This window comes from Vigna unguiculata, chromosome 4 (assembly GCF_004118075.2).
Source record: "Vigna unguiculata cultivar IT97K-499-35 chromosome 4, ASM411807v1, whole genome shotgun sequence".
In the NCBI taxonomy this organism is placed as follows: Eukaryota; Viridiplantae; Streptophyta; class Magnoliopsida; order Fabales; family Fabaceae; genus Vigna; species Vigna unguiculata.
The window spans coordinates 41,236,616-41,257,409 of NC_040282.1; the positions used below are offsets into that span (position 1 = coordinate 41,236,616).

Below are 20,794 nucleotides of genomic sequence, written 5' to 3' on the forward strand. Positions count from 1 at the left end.
GCAATATAGGATAGAACATATTTTAGTCATTTATTTGGTATAGGTAGAGATGAAAAAAAAAACATCTTAACAGTACTAATTAAGAAGATATTTTTAATAAATATATGGGAATATATGGATATTTAATTACATACTTACTTCTACTTCTTACGGAAGGAATTAATATAATGTATCTACAAATACTTATTACCAATTTATTAACAAATTATTAATAAAAATATATTTATAATTACAAAATTCTTTATAATTTGACTCCATATATATTTTTATTTTTTATTTGATCCTATAGTCATATTTTAAAAGATTATTTTTTAAATTTATATTTTAGTACAATGTATTTAAATTTGGCTTCAATATGTTAATGTTTTAATTTTTTTTAATTTAAATTAAAGTATAACAGGTACGTGTATCCACATATATGAATATTATGATATCCGTACCCGTTAACATGTGCATACAAAAAATACATGTACTCATTACCTGCGAATATTCATTTTTAATATTCATTTTTTACTCGTGATAGGTTTTATCTTTGGATACATACAAGATTTTTTTTATATCCCTAATCAATACTATTACTATTATTTTATTTTTTTTATTTTTTTTTACTATCTTCGCCAACTATAATAACATTACTAATTTATTATTATATTAAGCATTCAATAAAATTTAAATTCATTTTAATTTTATCGTATCTCAATTTCTTTTTATCTTATCTTATATTTAAATTTACTGACTTATTCTTCAGTTAATCAATAGATATTTAATTTGAAACAGAGAACAACTTCTCACAAGACTCTTGTATTATATTCTTCAAGTAATTAATTGATATATATATATATATATATATATATATATATATATATATATATATATATATTCAAGCTAAAGACTGTGCTACCCAAGTTATAAATAGTTTAACAATTTAAATTACTGAAAAACAAAAATTAAACTCTTACAATTTTATCTCTCCACAATTTTACATAGGTAGGTCAACACACGTGCACGTTTTATTTACGCAGGTCAAGTCACTTGCACGTTTTTCAATTTTTGCTTGATGTACAGAACCTTGAATCCTTTCATATACAGCAGCATTGTTGATCAACCTTCATTTTCTCGCTTTAGATATTTTCCCACTTTAAACTTAAAGGTAAAAAAAAATTAAATTAATGGGTCAAATAAATAAGGATTAAGTGTTAGGTAACATGTACATTGGATAATAAAGTGTAATTTACTCAAAAATAGATATCACTTATTTACATAATTTTTAAAACCATCTTAAACAAGTTTTATATTATCACAAAATATCTATTTTATAATATTTTATTTTGTATTCCAATTTTTTAAAAAATTAAAACACTAACTTAATTATTTTACTAAATTAATTTTCTTTTAGTTTTAATAACATTAAAAAAAAATTATACTTCAAACCCATCACATTTATATTTCAACAAAAAAGTTCTTACAAAATGATGAATATAGTCATTGATTGCAGATGCTGTACATAACATCATGAACCTTCCCAGAAAATCGTCATCATGAACTCTTGCATAGTTTGTCAACAAAATTCATGGCCATTGACAAAGAAGAAACCAGAAGAGAACCAGGTGGTGACAACTGTACACAGTGGCGGAACTTGAACTAAAATTGTAGGGGGCCAAATTAGATTTGTTATATATAATTTTTTTTAGAAGAAAAATTATTCATTTTTTTCTCTTCATTTCCTCTTCTTATAACAAACACATATAATAGTAGAATTCAAAAAAATATTACTATCATTTGCTATTATATCATGATACCAATTCATGAATACCATTTTAGATCAAGCATTCGTATCTCATCAATTTGATTTGGTGGTATTGTCAAATTTGATGTCGTTTTTTCCAGATCACGTTCTATTGAATTGTTAAATTCATTATATGTAACTCTGATAACTTTATAGATTTGTTTTATATTGTCTTAAATTCTTGGTTCTTATTAAATTTCTCAAGCTTAGGTAACGTAAATGCATTTCTTTTTCATCTTCATCACAAACCTTCCTCTTTGAAAAAAAGGAATCAATTTTTTTACTTTTTATCATAATCTTTCTAATATAAATTTATAATAAATCATAATAAGATACTAACCTTGATTTGTGATAAATCATGCAACAATGTATACATGAATCTCAATCTATGTGTTTCCAACCTCTATTTCCCAACCTTTGTATTTATCTCTCTTCACAAACTTTTATGATAATTTACATGGAAAGATCTTATAGTCAGAAAAAAATCCTAATCTCTTCTATAAATTAATGTTTCTATTAAAATTTTTTATTTTATCTTTTATTATAATTTTTCATAATATAATTTTAATATAAATAATATATAATATAATTTTAGAAAATATATAAATATATATAAAAAAATTCAAAAAAAAAAAAAGGGAGCAGTGGCTCCCCCTGTCACGTCCTAGGTCCGCCAGTGACTGTACATGAATATTTTTCTTTCTTTATATATAGAGGAATGGTTGGTGTTGCAACTTGCAACATCATTAGTATCCACAAAACTGAGTTCTATCATCCTCTTACTCTTTTTCCCTTCAAACCACTCATACAATGGCGAGTACTCCTACTATTCCATCACACATAAAAGCTTGGGTTTACTCAGAATATGGAAACATAGAAGAGACTCTGAAATTTGAATCCAACATACCCACACCACAGATCAAGGAAGACGAGGTGCTCATTAAGGTTGTTGCTGCAGCCCTTAATCCTGTGGATTATAAGAGAGCTCTTGGCTTTTTCAAGAACACCGACTCTCCCTTGCCCGTAAGGATTTCATTTTATCTTATGTAATCGTACGTGAATTTTCATTTTGTGTCATTGAATAATATCTTCTTTTCTCGTTTTGCAATGTTAAATCTTGAATTTGGTGCTGGAAATGAATTAAGACTGTTCCGGGGTATGATGTTGCTGGTGTGGTGGTGAGTGTGGGAAGTGAAGTGAAGAAATTCAAGGTTGGGGATGAGGTTTATGGTGACATCAATGAGAATCCTATAAACAATCCAAAAAGTGTTGGATCTTTGGCAGAGTATACTGCTGTTGAAGAGAAAGTATTGGCTCACAAACCTTCCAATTTGAGCTTTGCTGAAGCTGCATCCCTTCCTTTAGCCATCATCACTGCTTATCAAGGACTTGAAAGAGTTGAGTTTTCTGCTGGCAAATCTGTTCTTGTTCTTGGAGGTGCTGGTGGAGTTGGATCCCTTGTTATTCAGGTTTCATATACTATATTAAATCATCTTTGGTTAGTAAAAACTTTTTTAATCAAACAGAGTAATTGGGTATTCTAATATATGTGTTTGATGATGCAGCTAGCGAAACAGGTTTTTGGGGCATCAAAGGTTGCAGCCACAGCGAGTACTGGGAAACTGGATTTGTTAAGGAACTTGGGAGCAGACTTAGCCATTGATTATACAAAGGGGCAGCTTGAAGAACTGGAAGAAAAGTTTGATGTGGTGTACGATACAGTAGGTGAGACATTGAAACTCTGAACCTATGTTTTTGTTGTGTACAATCAATATGCTGCAACAATATACATATAAAAGAACAATGTTGTATAAATTATTGTATGTGTCAGATTTTGTTCAGTAACATTATTGAAAATTTGTGTATGATTGATTCCAAAATCAGGGCAGAGTGAGATTGATAGAGCATTGAAGGCTGTTAAAGAAAATGGAAAAGTTGTGACAGTAGCAGCACATGGAAGTTCTTCGGCTACATTCGTAATGCGCATTTCAGATGGAACTGTGTTGGAGAAACTAGAACCTTACTTGGAGAGTGGGAAAGTGAAGCCAATATTGGACCCTAAGAGTCCCTTTTCGTTTTCTCAGACTGTGGAGGCATTTGCATATTTGAAGACTAACAGAGCCATTGGAAAAGTTGTTATACACCCTATTCCTTGAGGATAAAGTCCACAAAATCGATGAACTCAACCAAACTTGAAATGTACTGAATGATAGAACATGTGTAAATTGATGAATATTTCAGAGTTGTGATCGTTGGGGCAGTGAGATAGTTTGGTTGTGTTTTGTCTGCAATATAAATTAATAAAATCTATGCACTAGAATGTTTTACATTTCGTGAGATTTTTCTTGTTAAGTTTTCACACACACACACCAAAAGATCATATGTTTACATCACTGTGGAAAAAAAAAGAAAAGGAAAAGAAAGTCTGTCAGAAAAGTAAAGATAATAATGGTATGATTTTGTTCTTCGTCTCCATTCTAGTTTCTTCTTGTAATCATTATCTTTAAATTCAAGTTGCATGCAGATGATTTTGTTGGCAAGGATCGTGAAGTGATCTTCCATTAGCTCTTGATAAATTTTCTTTAGAATGAATATGGTTGGTGGGGGTGGGGTTATATTTGAAATAAATCTATCATTCAACTCCATAGGAGAGTTAGGTTTCATAATCTGATAATATTCTTTATTGCACTCAATTAAATCCAACTCTCTTTTGATTACATTGAATTGAAGTAAATGAATATAGATTTTCTATAAAAATTTATTAAAAGTTATAATTTTAAAATATTTTGTTGAGATTAAATAATTTGTTAGTTGAATTAAAGCATCAATTTACCGAGCCAATGCATGTAATTCCTTTGAACTGTGGTTTCATTGATGGAAAAAGTTTGCTGATCTTTCTGTATCGCTCAGGACAAATGTACAACGATGTAACAGAGAGAAACTAAGCATTGAGGATTTTATATCAGAATATGCAAGCATCACATACACATAAACCGTTAATGCTACGAAGACACCGAATACACTCAAGTGCCGCGACCGAAATTTTGTAATTTCCAGCCGAGTTGGTTCGATGGAAATTTGACCGAATTCAGTGAAATTAAATCTAAATGAAATTTATCTAAATGAAATTTGGTTCAGTCGATCATAGTCCAAATTTTGACATATTCAATTGAGTTAGTTTTGATGGAAATTTGATCGAGTTAGTCCTGATTCAAATTTGATTGTATTCGAGTTAATTTTTGAACGAAATTGGACCGTTTCGATTGAGTGAACTGTGATCGAAATTTTACCGTATTCAAATGAAATTTGAAAATGTGGACTAAAAAGTATGATCCACCATGTATAGGTTCTGTCACTGAGCTAACCCATTTTTTACTTATTTATTTATTTAAATAAAACTTTTAATATCTTATAAATTATGAAATTTTAACAGGTTCACAGTATAAATTTTAAATTTTAACATATTTAAAAATATATAATATTAGTATTTTTCAGTACAAAATTTAAAATGTCAGTATTAGCCTATTACTGCCATGAATCTTGAACATGTTCAGAACCAACAAACCACACAAGAAAGAAAGATTATAGAACGAAATCACCCAATGAACCACAAAACCATAGATTCAGATGACTTTCCAGCTAAGTTTTCTTCCTTACTCACGGTTTGATCTTCAAACCATTTCAATAAACTCTTCAAAAACCAGTTTGTGTTATAGAAAAACTTTCTCAAAACAATTGCTCAAACTGTGTCATGATTTCTCAAAATATTGTACTCAAAGTTCAGGGCAGTGAGAGTTTTATAAACTTGAACTGTCTATTTTAATGAATTAAAATTGTATTTCAATTTATTAATTTCACCCTATTTATTGCGGGTTTTAATATTCAAAATTTATTTATAACTCAAACCTATCACAGCAATTTATTTCAACAAAAAATTCTTACAAAATGATGAATATAGTCATTGATTGCAGATGCTGTACATAACATCATGAACCTTCCCAGAAAATCGTCATCATGAACTCTTGCATAATTTGGGAACAAAATTCATGGCCATTGACAAAGAAAAACTAGAAGAGAACCAAGTGGTGACAACTGTACATGAATATTTTTCTTTCTCTATATAGATGAATGGTTGGTGTTTTGCAACATCATAGTATCCACAACACTCAGTTCAACTACAACCTAGGAATTCTAACGTCCTCTTACTCTTTTCCCTTCAAACCACTTACAAAATGGCAATTCCATCACACATAAAAGCTTGGGTTTATTCAGAATATGGAAACATAGAAGAGACTCTCAAATTTGAAACCGACATACCTATACCACAGTTCAAGGAAGACGAGGTGCTCATTAAGGTTGCTGCTGCAGCCCTTAATCCCATAGATTATAAGAGAGCTCTTGGCTTTTTCAAGAACACCGACTCTCCCTTACCTGTAAGAATTTGATTTTATCTTTTGTAATCGAATGCATACATGGTTTTAAAACCTCATTAATTTTCTTCTTTTTACCATATAATGATATCTTCTTTTTTCGTTTTGCATTGTGAAATCTTGAATTTGGTGCTGGAAATGAATTAAGACTGTTCCGGGGTATGATGTTGCTGGTGTGGTGGTGAGAGTGGGAAGTGAAGTGAGAAAATTCAAGGTTGGGGATGAGGTTTATGGTGACATCAATGAGAATCCTAGAATCAATCCCAAAAGGATTGGATCTTTGGCAGAGTATACTGCTGTTGAAGAGAAAGTGTTGGCTCACAAACCTTCCAATTTGAGCTTTGCTGAAGCTGCATCCCTTCCTTTAGCCATCATCACTGCTTATCAAGGACTTGAAAGAGTTGAGTTTTCTGCTGGCAAATCTGTTCTTGTTATTGGAGGTGCTGGTGGAGTTGGATCCCTTGTTATTCAGGTTTCATATACTATATTTAATCATCTTTGGTTAGTAAAAACTTTTTTAATCAAACAGAGTAATTGGGTATTCTAATATATGTGTTTGATGATGCAGCTAGCGAAGCAGGTTTTTGGGGCATCAAAGGTTGCAGCCACAGCGAGTACTGGGAAACTGGATTTGTTAAGGAACTTGGGAGCAGACTTAGCCATTGATTATACAAAGGGGGAGCTTGAAGAGCTGGAAGAAAAGTTTGATGTGGTGTACGATACAGTAGGTGAGACATTGAAACTCTGAACCTATGTTTTTGTCGTGTACAATGAATATGCTGCAACAATACACAGATAGATAAAAAAAAACAATGTTGTATAAATTATTGTATGTGTGTCAGATTTTGTGCAGTAACATTATTGAAAAGTTGTTGTGTACGAATGATTCCAAAATCAGGGCAGAGTGAGATCGATAGAGCATCGAAGGCTGTTAAGGAAGGTGGAAAATTTGTGACAGTAGCAGCACGTGGAAGTTCTTCTGCTATCTTCGTAATGCGCATTTCGGATGGTACTGTGTTGGAGAAACTAGAACCTTATTTGGAGAGTGGGAAGGTGAAGCCAATATTGGATCCTAAAAGTCCATTTTCGTTTTCTCAGGCTGTGGAGGCATTTGCATATTTGAAAACTAACAGAGCCATTGGAAAAGTGGTGATACATCCCATCCCTTGAGGATAAAAGACCACAAAAAAGATGAACTCATCAATTGTGGAAGTGGTTGTTGTTAGATGAGAGAACATGTGTAAATTGATGAATATTTCAGAGTTGTGATCGTTGTGACAGAGAGACATTTTGGTTGTGTTTTGTTTACAATATAAATAAGTGAAATCTATGCAATATAATGTTTTACATTTTGTGAGATTCTTCTTGTTTAGTTTTACACACACACACCAAAAGATGTTTATTCTAGTTTATTCTTTTAATCATTATCGTCAAATTCAAGTTCCATAGATGATTTTTTTTGCAAGTTTCATGATGTGATGTTCAACTATCTTGTTAACTTTTCTTAAGAATGAATATGGTAGGTGGGGTGGGGTTAGATTTTAAATAAATCTATCATTCAACTCCATAAAAATTAGATTTAATGGAATCTGATATTTATGTATAGGTTAAATATGTTTTGGTTTCTTAAATTTTAGTGGATTTTGGAATCAGTCTTTTTTCAAAATTTTATATTAATTTAGTCATTCATCTTTAGAAATACATGGATTTAGTCATTTTTACTAAATTTTGATAGATTTATTTAACATTTTAAACGTATTTTATGATAATATTTGAGTTAATATTGAAACAAAAATGTGTCAAACGATGTAAACAATTCAAATACTACCCTGAAATGTACTTGAAACGTCAAATAAATTTAACAAAATTTGGTTATAATGACTAAATTCACGCATTTTGAAGAGAAACGAATTCCAAAATTTACTGAAATTTGAGAAACCAAAAACATATTTAACCCTTTTTTTATTACACTCAATTAAATTCAACTCTCTTTTCATTATATTGAATTGAAGTAAATGAATTATAGATTTTTTTTTTAAATTATTAAAATTTATAATTTTGAAATATTTTATTGAAAATCATGTCACTAGCTTCAATGTTACCTCTATTTTTTATCCTCTTAATTATAAGAGTGGGATTAGTGTTGTTGACTGAAACTATTCTGTAAACTAGATAGATATAGCTTTTTACGTGGTTAAACTCTTTGGTATGAGTAGATTCTGAAGTATGAGTAAATATATATACAAAACTTAGGATTTAACCCATATGGTGAATATAGATCACTTTAATTAAAAAAAAATCCTTAAAAAGTCACTTTAGTTAACCTAAAAAAAAATGCTAACATATTAACTTCTAGCAAATAAGTAATTACTTCGCAATATGATTAATCAATGAAAAAAATACTAAATACCTTTTTTTTATGAAATAGGTCCGTTATGACTTTTTGTATTAAAAACTCCTAAATTAAAAAAAATCACATACTGACGAGTTGTATTTATATTTATAAATAAAAATTTTAAATATATAATAATAATGATAAAAACAACTAATAATAAAAAGATACACAACAGATATATACTTATTATTACATAAAAACTAAAATTAGTACTTTTTTTTTTTATCAAAATGACATTTTAAAAGAAACGGTTAGTTATGTTTTTCATTAAAAGTTAAATAAAAATAACTATATACTTCAATTATAATTTTTTCATAAATAATGTTTAAAAGAAAATTTTTTAAATAAACTAATTTTGTTGATTTAGAAAACACAACATTTTAAAATCGCTTCAATTTAAATAAGTCTTGTGGTGGCAGTATGAATCTCTGGATCACTGCGAAGATGAACAGAGGCCCATCTGGTTCCAGTGCGTCAACCCCGAGCCCAATAATCCATCTTGGGTCTTCATTTTCACACCCCCTTTTTGTTCATTTTGTTAAATTTCCCCCCTTTTCCAATTTACATAATTACGCACTATAACATATTTTGTTAAATCACATACTAAGTGTTGGCTAGATCGACCCTATAACATATTTTTAAAAAAAATAAAAATTCATTCACGTAGACTCATGTTATTATTAATATTTAAAAAAAAATGTTCATCGACTAGACTGACGTTACTATTAATTTTTTTAAGAAAAAAACTAAATTAAGTTAATTAATCGATTTTAGAGTGGGGTGGGTTTAGCATGGGTGCAACGTACACTAGTAGCATCAATTTACCAAGCCAACACAAACGGTGTATTTTCATAAAAACAAGTGTAGAAGCAAATTCATGTTTTTTTTAAGATCAAAGTGTATTTTCTTTGATATAATTATATTCTTTGCTGCTTCTTCCCAACTTAATACCAAAAAAGTATGATAAGTCATCCAGTTTTTTTTAGAAAAAGTTCGATTAAGTAAAGAAGTAATGTTGATTTCAAAAATGTCGTTTTTAGTTATGATAACATCATCAACACAAACAAAGTAAGATTTTCGTTTTGAATTAGAAAATTTTATAAAATAAAGAATGAACAACAGAAACTTGTTTGAACTTATTATGACATAAAAGAAAATTAAAAAAATTGACAAACCATTATCTACCGGCTTGTTTAACACTACAAAAACAATAACCATTATACAAAATTTATCAACAATTATGAAAATTCATAGATCAGTTGATATATTACCAATAACCAAATGATATGAAAAATTCATTACTTTTTTTTTGTGAAGAATAAAATTTGTCGATAGTCAAAATCCGTTGATAATTATATGTGTCAATAAATATCTATTTATAATAATTGACAAATTTATATATCGATGAATTTTTTATTATCGATAAATATCATGATTTTTCTTTTTCATTTTCTTCCTCTTCTTAATCTCTTCTGCCATTGTTGTTACCATCGACGGTGTCATGCTATCTGAATGCTTTTTGTCTTTGTCGTCTCCTTCATCCTCTGCTATTTATTAGTAAACAAATAAAAAAATCTCAAGGCAAACAAATAAAATTATATAAAGTATATTCCATTGACTGGTGACATGATATGAATAATTCAATTAACCCTTAAAAAAAGTCGAATGCAAAACAAAAATGGTATACATCATGCATGACATGCAGAAAGAAACATATATGGCAGCGATAAACAAAAATTGTTGCTTTACAGAATTTATTCAACGAAGAGTTGACCTATTCTACTCAAAGTTAGGGCTTAGTTTATTACGAGGATGAAAAAGTTGAATGCAAAATCACATCATGCATGACGTGCAGAAAAAAAAAAAGAAAAAACAATATATATTTGGTAACTAATTATTACTTTAAGAAAATTTCAAAGAATACAGAGCTAAGTCTATTTGACTAAAATTTGAATGCATGAGAAAAGGATACCCCACATGGTGATTAAGAAATGAAAAACATGCAAAGAGGAAATCAAACTGAAGTCTCACATGATTAAAAATCCCAATTAATACTGATTTTCCTTCAAACCAGATCCTATAAATATATCCCTTCATGCTCTTCATCTTCATCTAAATCCTTATTATTATTACTACCTCTTCTTAGTTTATATATTCATCCAACATGGCAGAAGATGCATCAAGCACTGATCCTGTTATCCCAACCCACACAAAAGCTTGGTACTACTCTGAACATGGTAGCCCAGATGTTCTGAAATTGGATCATAATTGGCCATTACCACAACTCAAAGATGATCAAGTCCTCATCAAGGTGCTTGCAGCATCCCTTAATCCCATTGATTACAAGAGGATGAACGGCTTGTACAAGGATTATGACCCTCATTTACCTGTAAGTCATCATTTAACATTCAATCTCTTACAGTTTCTTCATGATTAATTGTTTGGGATACTAAACAACATAACTTTGTTTTTAATTGTGTGGCTATTGAGAAGACTGTTCCTGGGTTTGATGTTGCTGGTGTGGTGGTGAGTGTGGGAAGAGAAGTGCATAAACTGAAGGTTGGTGATGAAGTGTATGGTGATATCAACGAGGAAGGAGTAACAAACCTAAAGGCTCTTGGAACTTTGTCTGAGTATACCATTGCCGAAGAGAGGCTATTAGCTCTGAAGCCACCAAATCTAAGCTTCATTGAAGCTGCTGCCATTCCTGCAGCACTAGAAACTGCTTATGAAGGCCTTGAACGTGCTGAGTTTTCTGCTGGAAAATCTATTCTTGTTGTTGGAGGAGCTGGTGGAGTTGGTCACTTTGTTATTCAGGTACGTATCTATATGTTAAATCAAATATATAAATAGTAAGTCTTCTCATGGTTAAAAATGTGTTTTATGTCTAATTCAACTCCAAAAAACCGGTTTGTAAGGTGAGGCTTGTACCTCACTTAATTATCTTATTTCTAGTCGATGTGTGACTTTCAACATGCATACACCAATAATAAAGAAGCTTCGTGACCAACTATAATGAACAAGATTGGGAAAAGAATCTTGATTATGTTTTATCACTAATACATAAATGGCTTGTTACGTCTACCTATTTATGGCTGTCCGGTTTTATCAAGTTAAGTTAGGTTTAAAATCTACTTTTAACATAGTATCAGAGTCAAGAGTTGAAACTATTTTAGTGAAAATTATTGTTTGTAAGTCTATTCTTCCACTCGTTATCAGACCGCTATCAAATTATTCATTAATATTTAGTTTTACATTCAAAATGTACATATCGCAACATGAAAAGGTTTTATAAGATTGAATTTAGCTTAAAATTTATTTCTGTGCTAGTTAATTTTGAAAAGTCTGAATGAACTTGTCTTTGGTTAACATTATAGAGATCACATAACATATCTTTTCAATGTAAATATTTGGTTGTAGCTTGCGAAGCATCTTTATGGTGCATCAAAGATAGCAGCAACTTCTAGCACTGGAAAATTGGAACTTCTAAGAAAGTTGGGAGCTGATTGGGCAATAGATTACACAAAGGAGAACATCGAAGACTTAACAGAAAAGTTTGATGTAGTGTACGACACAATAGGTCAGTTCTTTAAACCAGAAATTATTTGACACTATTGTGTTGTTTTTTAATAGTTCATTCACTTTGTATATATATCTGTGAATGGAAGCATTGTTTGATGATGAAAAGATGAAACACAGGAGAACCTGATAGAGCTCTGAAGGCAGTGAAGGAAGGTGGGAAAGCTGTGACAATAATACCTCCTGGACTTCCACCAGCCATTTTCTTTGTGTTAACTTCTAAAGGCTCCATTTTGGACAAGTTAAGACCTTACTTTGAGAATGGTCAAGTGAAGCCATTACTTGATCCAAAGACTCCAGTGCCATTTTCTCACCTTGCTGAAGCCTATTCCTACTTACAAACTTCAAGAGCCATTGGAAAACTGGTTGTTTATCCCATACCCAATTGATATAAATGTATTGTGTTTATGCACTCCTTATAGTTAAGGTTTGTGTCTGTCTTTTACCATGTTTCATGTAATTTGTTCCATCTGTGTATTAATTGAGTTCAAATCTTATATGAATAATATATGCATCACCTTCTTTTAGTTGGACTTCTCTAAATACATAACTCTATAATTAAGAAATATTAAAACTTTTCACCTTTGAAATGTTTCATTATCTTCTGCACATTTTCTAAATGTCACTTAAGCCATTTCTCACAAAATCGGCCTGTAAAGTGAGGATTGCACCCAATTATATATCGTGAATTGGCCTTATCTCTAGTCGATGTAAGACTTCGAACAAACCCGTCCAAATGCGTTTTATGAAACAAATTACTGTCCCACTTAAGTAAGCCTAAACTCACATCAAACGAGGTCAAAATACTTTTACTTACTTTTAAATATCACTTTTTCACTCAAAAAAATCGCTGCATATAATATAATGTTCCTATAACAAATCACGTATTTAAATAATGTGGAGGCTAATATCACTATTTTCATATTAAAAAAATGGGTAGGTAATTGATGGGCACTAAACAATTAAGATACCTTTTTGTCCGGCTGCTATATATTTTAAATTAACTAAAATATGATGATCCAACATAAAGCTTTTCATATATATGTTATTCAATTACTAAGTGCTAAAAATGAATGCTTGTTCATTGAAAAAAGTAGAGTTTTATTCTTTCTTCTTTTTTTCCAAACGAAAAGTATCATCCTTGTCCTGCACTAATTTTTAAGTAGAGAGCTACCCAAATACGAAACTAGTTTAAAGAAAATCACAAAGTTTCAAATACAAATTCTCTAACAAGTATGCATGAATATTCTATATATGATATGAGATTCTAATTTTCCATCAAATTAGGACCTATAAATTTTGCCTCTGTGCTCTTCATCTCCATAACTCCTTATTCTCTTAATCTCTCCCTAATCTCTTCCTAATCATACAAACAAAGATCTATCATGGCAGAAGCTGCATCAAGCACTGATTCTACTATTCCAACCCACACAAAAGCTTGGTACTACTCTGAACATGGTAGACCTTGTGATGTTCTAAAGTTTGATCCTAATTGGCCCTTACCACAACTCAAACATGATCAAGTTCTCATCAAGGTCATAGCAGTATCCCTTAATCCAGTTGATTACAAGAGGATGCATGGGGAGTTCAAGGATACTGACCCTTATCTACCTGTATGTACACACACCTCCACTTTTTCTTTTCTGATATTTCATTTCATTCCTCCTTATAAAACATTCTAAAACTTTCAATGTCTAAAACTTTGTTAATGGTGTGAGAAGATTGTGCCTGGTTTTGATGTTGCTGGCACAGTGGTGAAAGTGGGAGGAGAAGTAAGGAAATTTAAGGTTGGAGATGAAGTATATGGTGACATCAACGAGGAAGGGTTGTCGAATATTAAGATTCTTGGCACTTTGTCAGAGTATACTGTTGCAGAAGAGAAACTATTGGCTCATAAACCTTCCAATCTAAGCTTCATTGAAGCTGCTAGCATTCCTTTGGCACTTGAGACTGCCCTTGAAGGTTTTGAACGTGCCCAGTTTTCTGCTGGCAAATCTGTTCTTGTTTTGGGAGGAGCTGGTGGAGTTGGAAGCTATGCCATTCAGGTACATAACATATATTTTTGCTGCCGAAATCACATTCAAATTAAGTTTAAAAGGATTTTGTTATTATTTTTTGGTTAAACATGCTTTTAGTTTGAAAATTTGGACGTAAATTTGGAATTCGTATGTATCTCAAACTTTGATACAGATCGGTCAAACTTTAAAAATGAATAGATATAATCCTTCTAATCTAATTGCATGAAATTTTTTTTAACGTGTGAAATAACGTCTCTGACTGGTGTTTGAGTTGATTATATTAGTTGACACGTTCTAACTCAAATGCCAGACTAAAATCCCATTTAATACGTAAAATAAATTAATATCGTTTGATTAAAACGACTAATATTCATTCAATTCTTAGATTTAAGAACCAAAATATATCAAAATTTAGAACGATAACGAGTTTCAATTTCATATCTAACTGTAAGGATTAAAAACATATTTAACCCTTGTTTTTTTCATTATCATGATGTCATGTAAAATATCTACTACTTTTTATGATATGATTTGTGTCTAAAAACTTATCTGATCATCTTTTCTAAGATGGTGAATTGCTATGTGTTTGTTTTGGTTTTGCAGCTTGCCAAACATGTTTATAAGGCATCTAAGATAGCAGCAACTGCAAGCACAGGAAAACTTGAACTTCTGAGGGAGATAGGAGTTGACTTTCCTATTGATTACACAAAGTACAACTTTGAAGATCTTCCAGAAAAATATGATCTGGTGTATGATGCAGTAGGTGAGACTTTTGAACCAATGAATGTTATCTTTATTGGTTCTCATGAACCCTAATTGCTTACCAAAAACTAAAAACTTGTGTATATATTACAGGGCAAACTGATAGAGCCTTTAAGGCCATTAAAGAAGGTGGAAAAGTTGTGACAATAGTGCCACCTGGATATCCACAAGCAATCTTTTTTGCACTAACTTCAAAAGGATCAAACTTAGAGAAACTGAGACCTTACTTTGAGAGTGGTCAAGTGAAGCCTATACTTGATCCCAAGACTCCATTGCCTTTTTCTCAGCTTATTGAAGCCATTTCCTATTTAGAAACTTCAAGAGCCACAGGAAAAGTGGTTATTTATCCCATTCCATGACCATGACTTATCACAAACTCATGATGTTGTTATGGTTAATGTTAATGGTGATGAACTTTTGAAAGTGTGTACTGAGTTAGCTATGTTTATGTATACAAAGTAATAACCTTGCTATTGATAATGGTTGTGTTTGAAGGAAAGACCTTGTTGATTAGATGAGGTCAAACCAACTTCAATGATTGATCTCAAAAATAAATATATTGGTTAAATTTTTTTAAAAAACTAAAATCAATCGTAAGATATTAATTTTGAATTAATATATTATGTTTTATTTTCTGAAAAAGAAAGTATTAAATTTTTATTTTGCCTTTAATTGAACCATCGCAATGTTTTGGCAAATCACTCCATGTCTTGGGCCTACTGTAAACTAGGCCCAATAAAATATACCAAACATATGCAGAAAAACAAAAATATGTTGAAGGTTTTCGGCCTAAGACATTGAAATGGGCTAGTTGGCCCTTAAGGCAAAAAATGGTAAGTCGATTTATTGCATTGCATAATAATAATAATAATAATTAATAACACTCTTTATTAAGAACTAAATAAATAATAATTTTAAGAACATAGAATTTTAAAAACTAATTTCTCTATTTCTTCCTTCCATTTTGACAAGTATTTTTTGTATACACGGACTCTCTAAGATATTTGGATCAATTATGCATGATTTGAATCTCATTCTTTAAACTGCAGATTAAAATAGTAAAATGACCTAATAAATTGGTTGTCATTTCTATGTAGTTGAAGAAATTCAATTTATTTTATTATTATGACAGGTCTTGAAGTTTGACTAACAACGATATTGGTGAAGGTATATATATATATATATATATATATATATATATATATATATATATATATATATATATATATATATATATATATATATATATATATATATATATATATATATATATATATATATATATTACAATTTTGGATGATTTTATCCCTCAAGAATTTTTAAGAAACTCTCTTTATATGACAACTAGCGGAAAGACACGCGCTATCGTATCTGTGTGTACGCATTTTTTAATATGCGTGATATTATATTAGTAGATAATGATATTGTAATGTTGTTAAGTTAATATATAAAATAAAATTATATTTATTAAAAATTAAAAATAAAATGAAATTAATAAGAAAAGATGAAAAAATAACCGTTGATAAATAAAAAAAAAGTACATATAGAACGTTTTATAAAAGACTTGTAAAAGTAATGGTCAAATTTCAAAAATTTAATAAATAATTTTATTTTAAAGGATAAAATTACTATTTTGAAATGTGGACACAAAAGAGAGAATCTCTTTATATATTGTTATAGATATAAATAGTTGTATTTGTGAAGAATTTTGTATACAACTAAATTTTGATAAACCGCAAGTGATATATAAAATTATTATCACAACAAACTCTACCTCGTAATACTTAATGCAACACATATTAATACAAATAATCTCTAACTTATATACTTTGTTTTTTGTAAAGATTTTTTCATTGCTAAGTTTCTCTCACAAAATTGAGTAGGTATAATGGAGGCCGTAGTATAGTGTTGTTTGGTATAGTGGTTATGGAGGAAGCATCCCATTAAAGAGAGGGAAAAAATTTAGGTTAAAATGAAGAAGAAAATGAAAGATTGTTTGTTGGTATATCATTTTTAAGATTCCCTGTCATGGAAATGGTGGATCCTACGTCTACTTCCCTATCAAAAATTATACATCACCAGAAACAATAACCTCTTTGCTTCTTCATACCCTTGTTTATTTCTTTAAGATCACAACTCATTCAAAAAAGAATAAAAAAAATACCGTTATCATATAAATAAATAAATAAAAGTACCAGAAGATTCCTTTCATGTCTGGTGGTGTTTTCTTTGTCTTTATTTAACTTCATTTAAATTAACATTCATGTCTGTGCCCTAACCCTAATGGGGGCCACTTAAAGTTCTTTGTGAATTAGTTGCTAATTCACCTGTGATCTTTCTTTTCCACTAATTAGTAGTCCTACCCAATATAAAAATAATGAGTAAAATGTATTTAGCATTACTAAAAAAAAAATTATAATTTTGGCCAATTTTGTTTTGAAATTTGTTTTAAGAAATACTTATAAATTTTGTTATGAAAAAAGAGTTGCAGAAAATTTTTGTCAATTTTTTCTGTATAAAATTCATTTTGCAATAAATTTTGTAGAAAATATTTGTAAATTTTATAATTTTGTAGAAAATAATTACTCATGAAGAAATTATGTACCAATTAAAATTTGTAGAAAAATAACAAGAAAAAATTTTTTCTTGCAAATTTGTTAATTTTTTTAACAAATTTATAAAAAAAATTTAGAATTTTTAGCGTAAGTTTCTTACTTTTAAGGTAAATTTGATTTCAAAAGTTGGATATTGTTTAGTTTCATGATCACTGTTGTTTTAATTTAAAAAAAAAAGAAACAAGATGCTGTTTTCAATTTCTTTAAAATATTGATTATTTTATGTTTAATTTGTTCCTGGATAATGATTGACAAAGATAAAGTATGTGAAGTGAGAAGATAAAAAATGTCTGATAATGAAACTGATTTGGACAGATATTGTATTATTGATGATTTTGGGAACATCTTATAGTGTATTTGATTGGCAATGTCGTAATTAGAGATTTAATATTTAGATATATCTTCTTCTAAATAATATTTGTTGAAAATATTAGTCACTCAAATGAATATTTGATTTTTATTAGATTAAAAAAAACTTAGTTGAGAGATATGTATAACATTTAAAAAAATAAAAGCAAAAATATATGTATCCTTTTATTTATTTTATTTTTTATAACAGGTGAGATTTGGCCCTCTTTATTTATTTTTAAGATAAATGTTAGTGTGAGAGGCTATATTAATTCAGTGATTGTAAAAAACAATAATAAGATGCTTAAAATAATCCTTTTGAAAAATAAAAACTGTTTGAATTAAATATCAAAGGAGATATAAAACAAACTTTACTAAAATATTATTTTAAAAATTTGTTTCAGGATCACAAGGTTTGGTGTTTCCCCAATTTTGTCTTGATTTGGTTCCTTTGACTTTGCATGGATTCACTTCCTTATAAACTAATTATATAAATATGATGAAATAAAGAAAAATTATCAATGGCTTTCTATAATTGAGAGACAAGGTTGTTATGTGTTGGGTTTGGAAAATATTTTTTCTTTCTTTTTTATAATATGGTTTGGAGTATTATGGAATGTAATGTATATATATAGTCAATTAGGTTATAATTAGGTGGTTTGGCCATTCATACAATTGGAGATGAACTCCTATTTTAGTGTATATGATTTGAACCAATGATTTCAATTATTAAAGTGAATTTTGTGCAAAGTTTTTAGAGAAGATCCTTCAATCTTTCTAAGTTATTTTTATTTCTTAGTTAGGAGAAGTTTTTTCTTAGCCATAATGGTATAGCACTCATCATTTTTGGAACACTCAAATTGTTATTAAATACAAAGGTAACATACTTTTGTTTATTTAATGTGTTAAGTAATATATAGTTAAAATAAAGTTTGGTTATTTATTTTTACTAAAACCAACAATAAACTAACATGAAATTAATAATATGTTTTTTGATATTTTCACTAAACATAATAAACAATAATATATTTTATTTTTAGTTAAAGCATCCCTTGAAATCTTGAAAATATTGCAGTCTTAAAACTATATAAAAAACAAAAGAAAAGATAAATAGTTTGTTTGCTATAATAAATAATAATATATTTTATTTTTAGCATAGTAAGAAAAATTAACAATTTTAATTTAGCTAGTTGGAAAGGTGTTAATGGATGAATAAGATGATAACATTTGTGTGGTTTTTAATAATTGTAATGTATCTATATACCGAAGAGATTTTCTTTTTCGATGTTTACTTTTGTTTTTTTAATTTTATCTTTTGAACAACTTTTTTAAATTGGATTTTTTTTTTAAATTTACAAAATTATCTACAAAAAAATAAAAAATATTTACAATAAAATTATAAAAAATATTTATATTTAATTGTATAATAAAACAATAATAATTTTATTATTTTTACTTATTAATAAAGAAAAGGAACACACATGTCTTTCAACTGGTATTTATTAAAGAAAATTAATTTAGAAAACCATTAATAATTTTAAACAAAAAAAAAGATAGAAGGATGAAATTTTTTTTCAAAGTTAATAGCATAAATGTTAATTTTCCTTCTAATTTAAACATATGTTAAATAAAGATTAAATGTGTTCAATGAAGTTTAAATAAAATTAACAAAATTTATATTAAGATTATTTTTTCTTATTATACTTAAAATGAAATACGTAAGTAACAATTATTTACCTAAAATTTTTTAACATAGATATTTAATAAGTTGAGAAAAAATAATATAAGGAAAAATTCAATAAAGATATTTAAAATCTTAAATAAAAGATAAATATGTTGTTATATATATAAATAAATATATATATATATATATATATATATATATATATATATATATATAATACAAAAGAGACAATAAATTTTAATAATATAGAGCTGAATATATTTTGCAAAGACATCAACTCTCCATGATAATATTATGTTTATGGATTTTTTACCTGAATGACATGATCCGTTATCTTAGTTAGTCTTTGATTAATTAATATTGTTCTTGAACATACGTGATACAAATATTATTAAGATAATATTATCTAAAACTCATTGATTTCGGTATGATTTTATCGTTCTTAAAGAGTGTCTTGATGGGTGAAAAGATAATTGTGTATATAAATTATCGATAATTTTTCATTTTAACTCCTAAACTATTTCAAATTTTAACTTTGATGATTTAATTACAATTTTGTTAAAATTTTGACGAGAGAAGATAACAAAATTTATGTAATCAGTTTTTACTTTACCTCCTAAATGATATCAAATATTAGAAATGTGAGAACTTAGAGAAAAAGGTATACGAGGAGTGGTGGTTTAAAAAGAGAACATTCTAATATTAATAAAAAATTTAAACTATAAATAAATTTCTAATAACTTAAGTTGATTTTTGTAAAATCACTATTTCTCTAGAACCCTTTTTGCTTTACTTTCTCTCTATACTCTCTCTTAGGTTTGTGACTCCAATCTTCATCTTCTTGAAGATTAAGAACATTAGGATTATTATAGCGAGAAGCTCTACGCAACCATTAGATCAAAGAGTTGAATAAAGTAAGTTCTCTTTTTGCTCTCTTTGAGGTAGTTTAGATCTTTGGGTTGCATTTCAGCTATAGGGCTATGCATGTGGCTCAAACGTGTTTCTCTTGGTGAATCTTTATTCTATGATCTTGATGATATGCTTATTTCTCTAATTGGGATTTGTATTGGTTAGTTAGGTGATCTTGTGTTGTATAGATCTCTAAAGAGCATCTTTGAGGAAAAAATGGTTGTTTAACCAAGGTAAGGAAAGTTAATTCTAATTTATTGTGCTTTGA

At 28.9% G+C, this 20,794-nt stretch overlaps 4 protein-coding genes across 4 annotated transcripts; all 4 read left to right on the plus strand.

The window, feature by feature from the left end:
• The first annotated feature begins 2,505 nt into the window (after nt 1–2,505).
• LOC114182581 (2-methylene-furan-3-one reductase-like) lies at nt 2,506–4,123 on the plus strand. Its single transcript, XM_028069477.1, has 4 exons — nt 2,506–2,809; nt 2,932–3,255; nt 3,352–3,511; nt 3,671–4,123. The coding sequence occupies exons 1-4, from the start codon at nt 2,597–2,599 to the stop codon at nt 3,940–3,942; spliced, it is 969 nt and encodes a 322-aa protein (XP_027925278.1). The 5' UTR covers nt 2,506–2,596; the 3' UTR covers nt 3,943–4,123.
• Nucleotides 4,124–5,763: 1,640 nt separating this feature from the next.
• On the plus strand, nt 5,764–7,575 carry LOC114182582 (2-methylene-furan-3-one reductase-like). Its single transcript, XM_028069479.1, has 4 exons — nt 5,764–6,219; nt 6,365–6,688; nt 6,785–6,944; nt 7,115–7,575. Exons 1-4 carry the CDS (start codon nt 6,019–6,021, stop codon nt 7,384–7,386), a joined length of 957 nt encoding a protein of 318 aa, XP_027925280.1. The 5' UTR covers nt 5,764–6,018; the 3' UTR covers nt 7,387–7,575.
• Nucleotides 7,576–10,698: 3,123 nt separating this feature from the next.
• On the plus strand, nt 10,699–12,717 carry LOC114181449 (2-methylene-furan-3-one reductase-like). The gene is made up of 4 exons (XM_028067913.1): nt 10,699–11,000; nt 11,105–11,428; nt 12,032–12,191; nt 12,311–12,717. The coding sequence occupies exons 1-4, from the start codon at nt 10,776–10,778 to the stop codon at nt 12,577–12,579; spliced, it is 978 nt and encodes a 325-aa protein (XP_027923714.1). The 5' UTR covers nt 10,699–10,775; the 3' UTR covers nt 12,580–12,717.
• A 705-nt stretch (nt 12,718–13,422) lies between these two features.
• On the plus strand, nt 13,423–15,466 carry LOC114181459 (2-methylene-furan-3-one reductase-like). Its single transcript, XM_028067923.1, has 4 exons — nt 13,423–13,803; nt 13,912–14,235; nt 14,812–14,971; nt 15,064–15,466. Exons 1-4 carry the CDS (start codon nt 13,576–13,578, stop codon nt 15,327–15,329), a joined length of 978 nt encoding a protein of 325 aa, XP_027923724.1. The 5' UTR covers nt 13,423–13,575; the 3' UTR covers nt 15,330–15,466.
• The last annotated feature ends 5,328 nt before the right edge of the window (nt 15,467–20,794 follow it).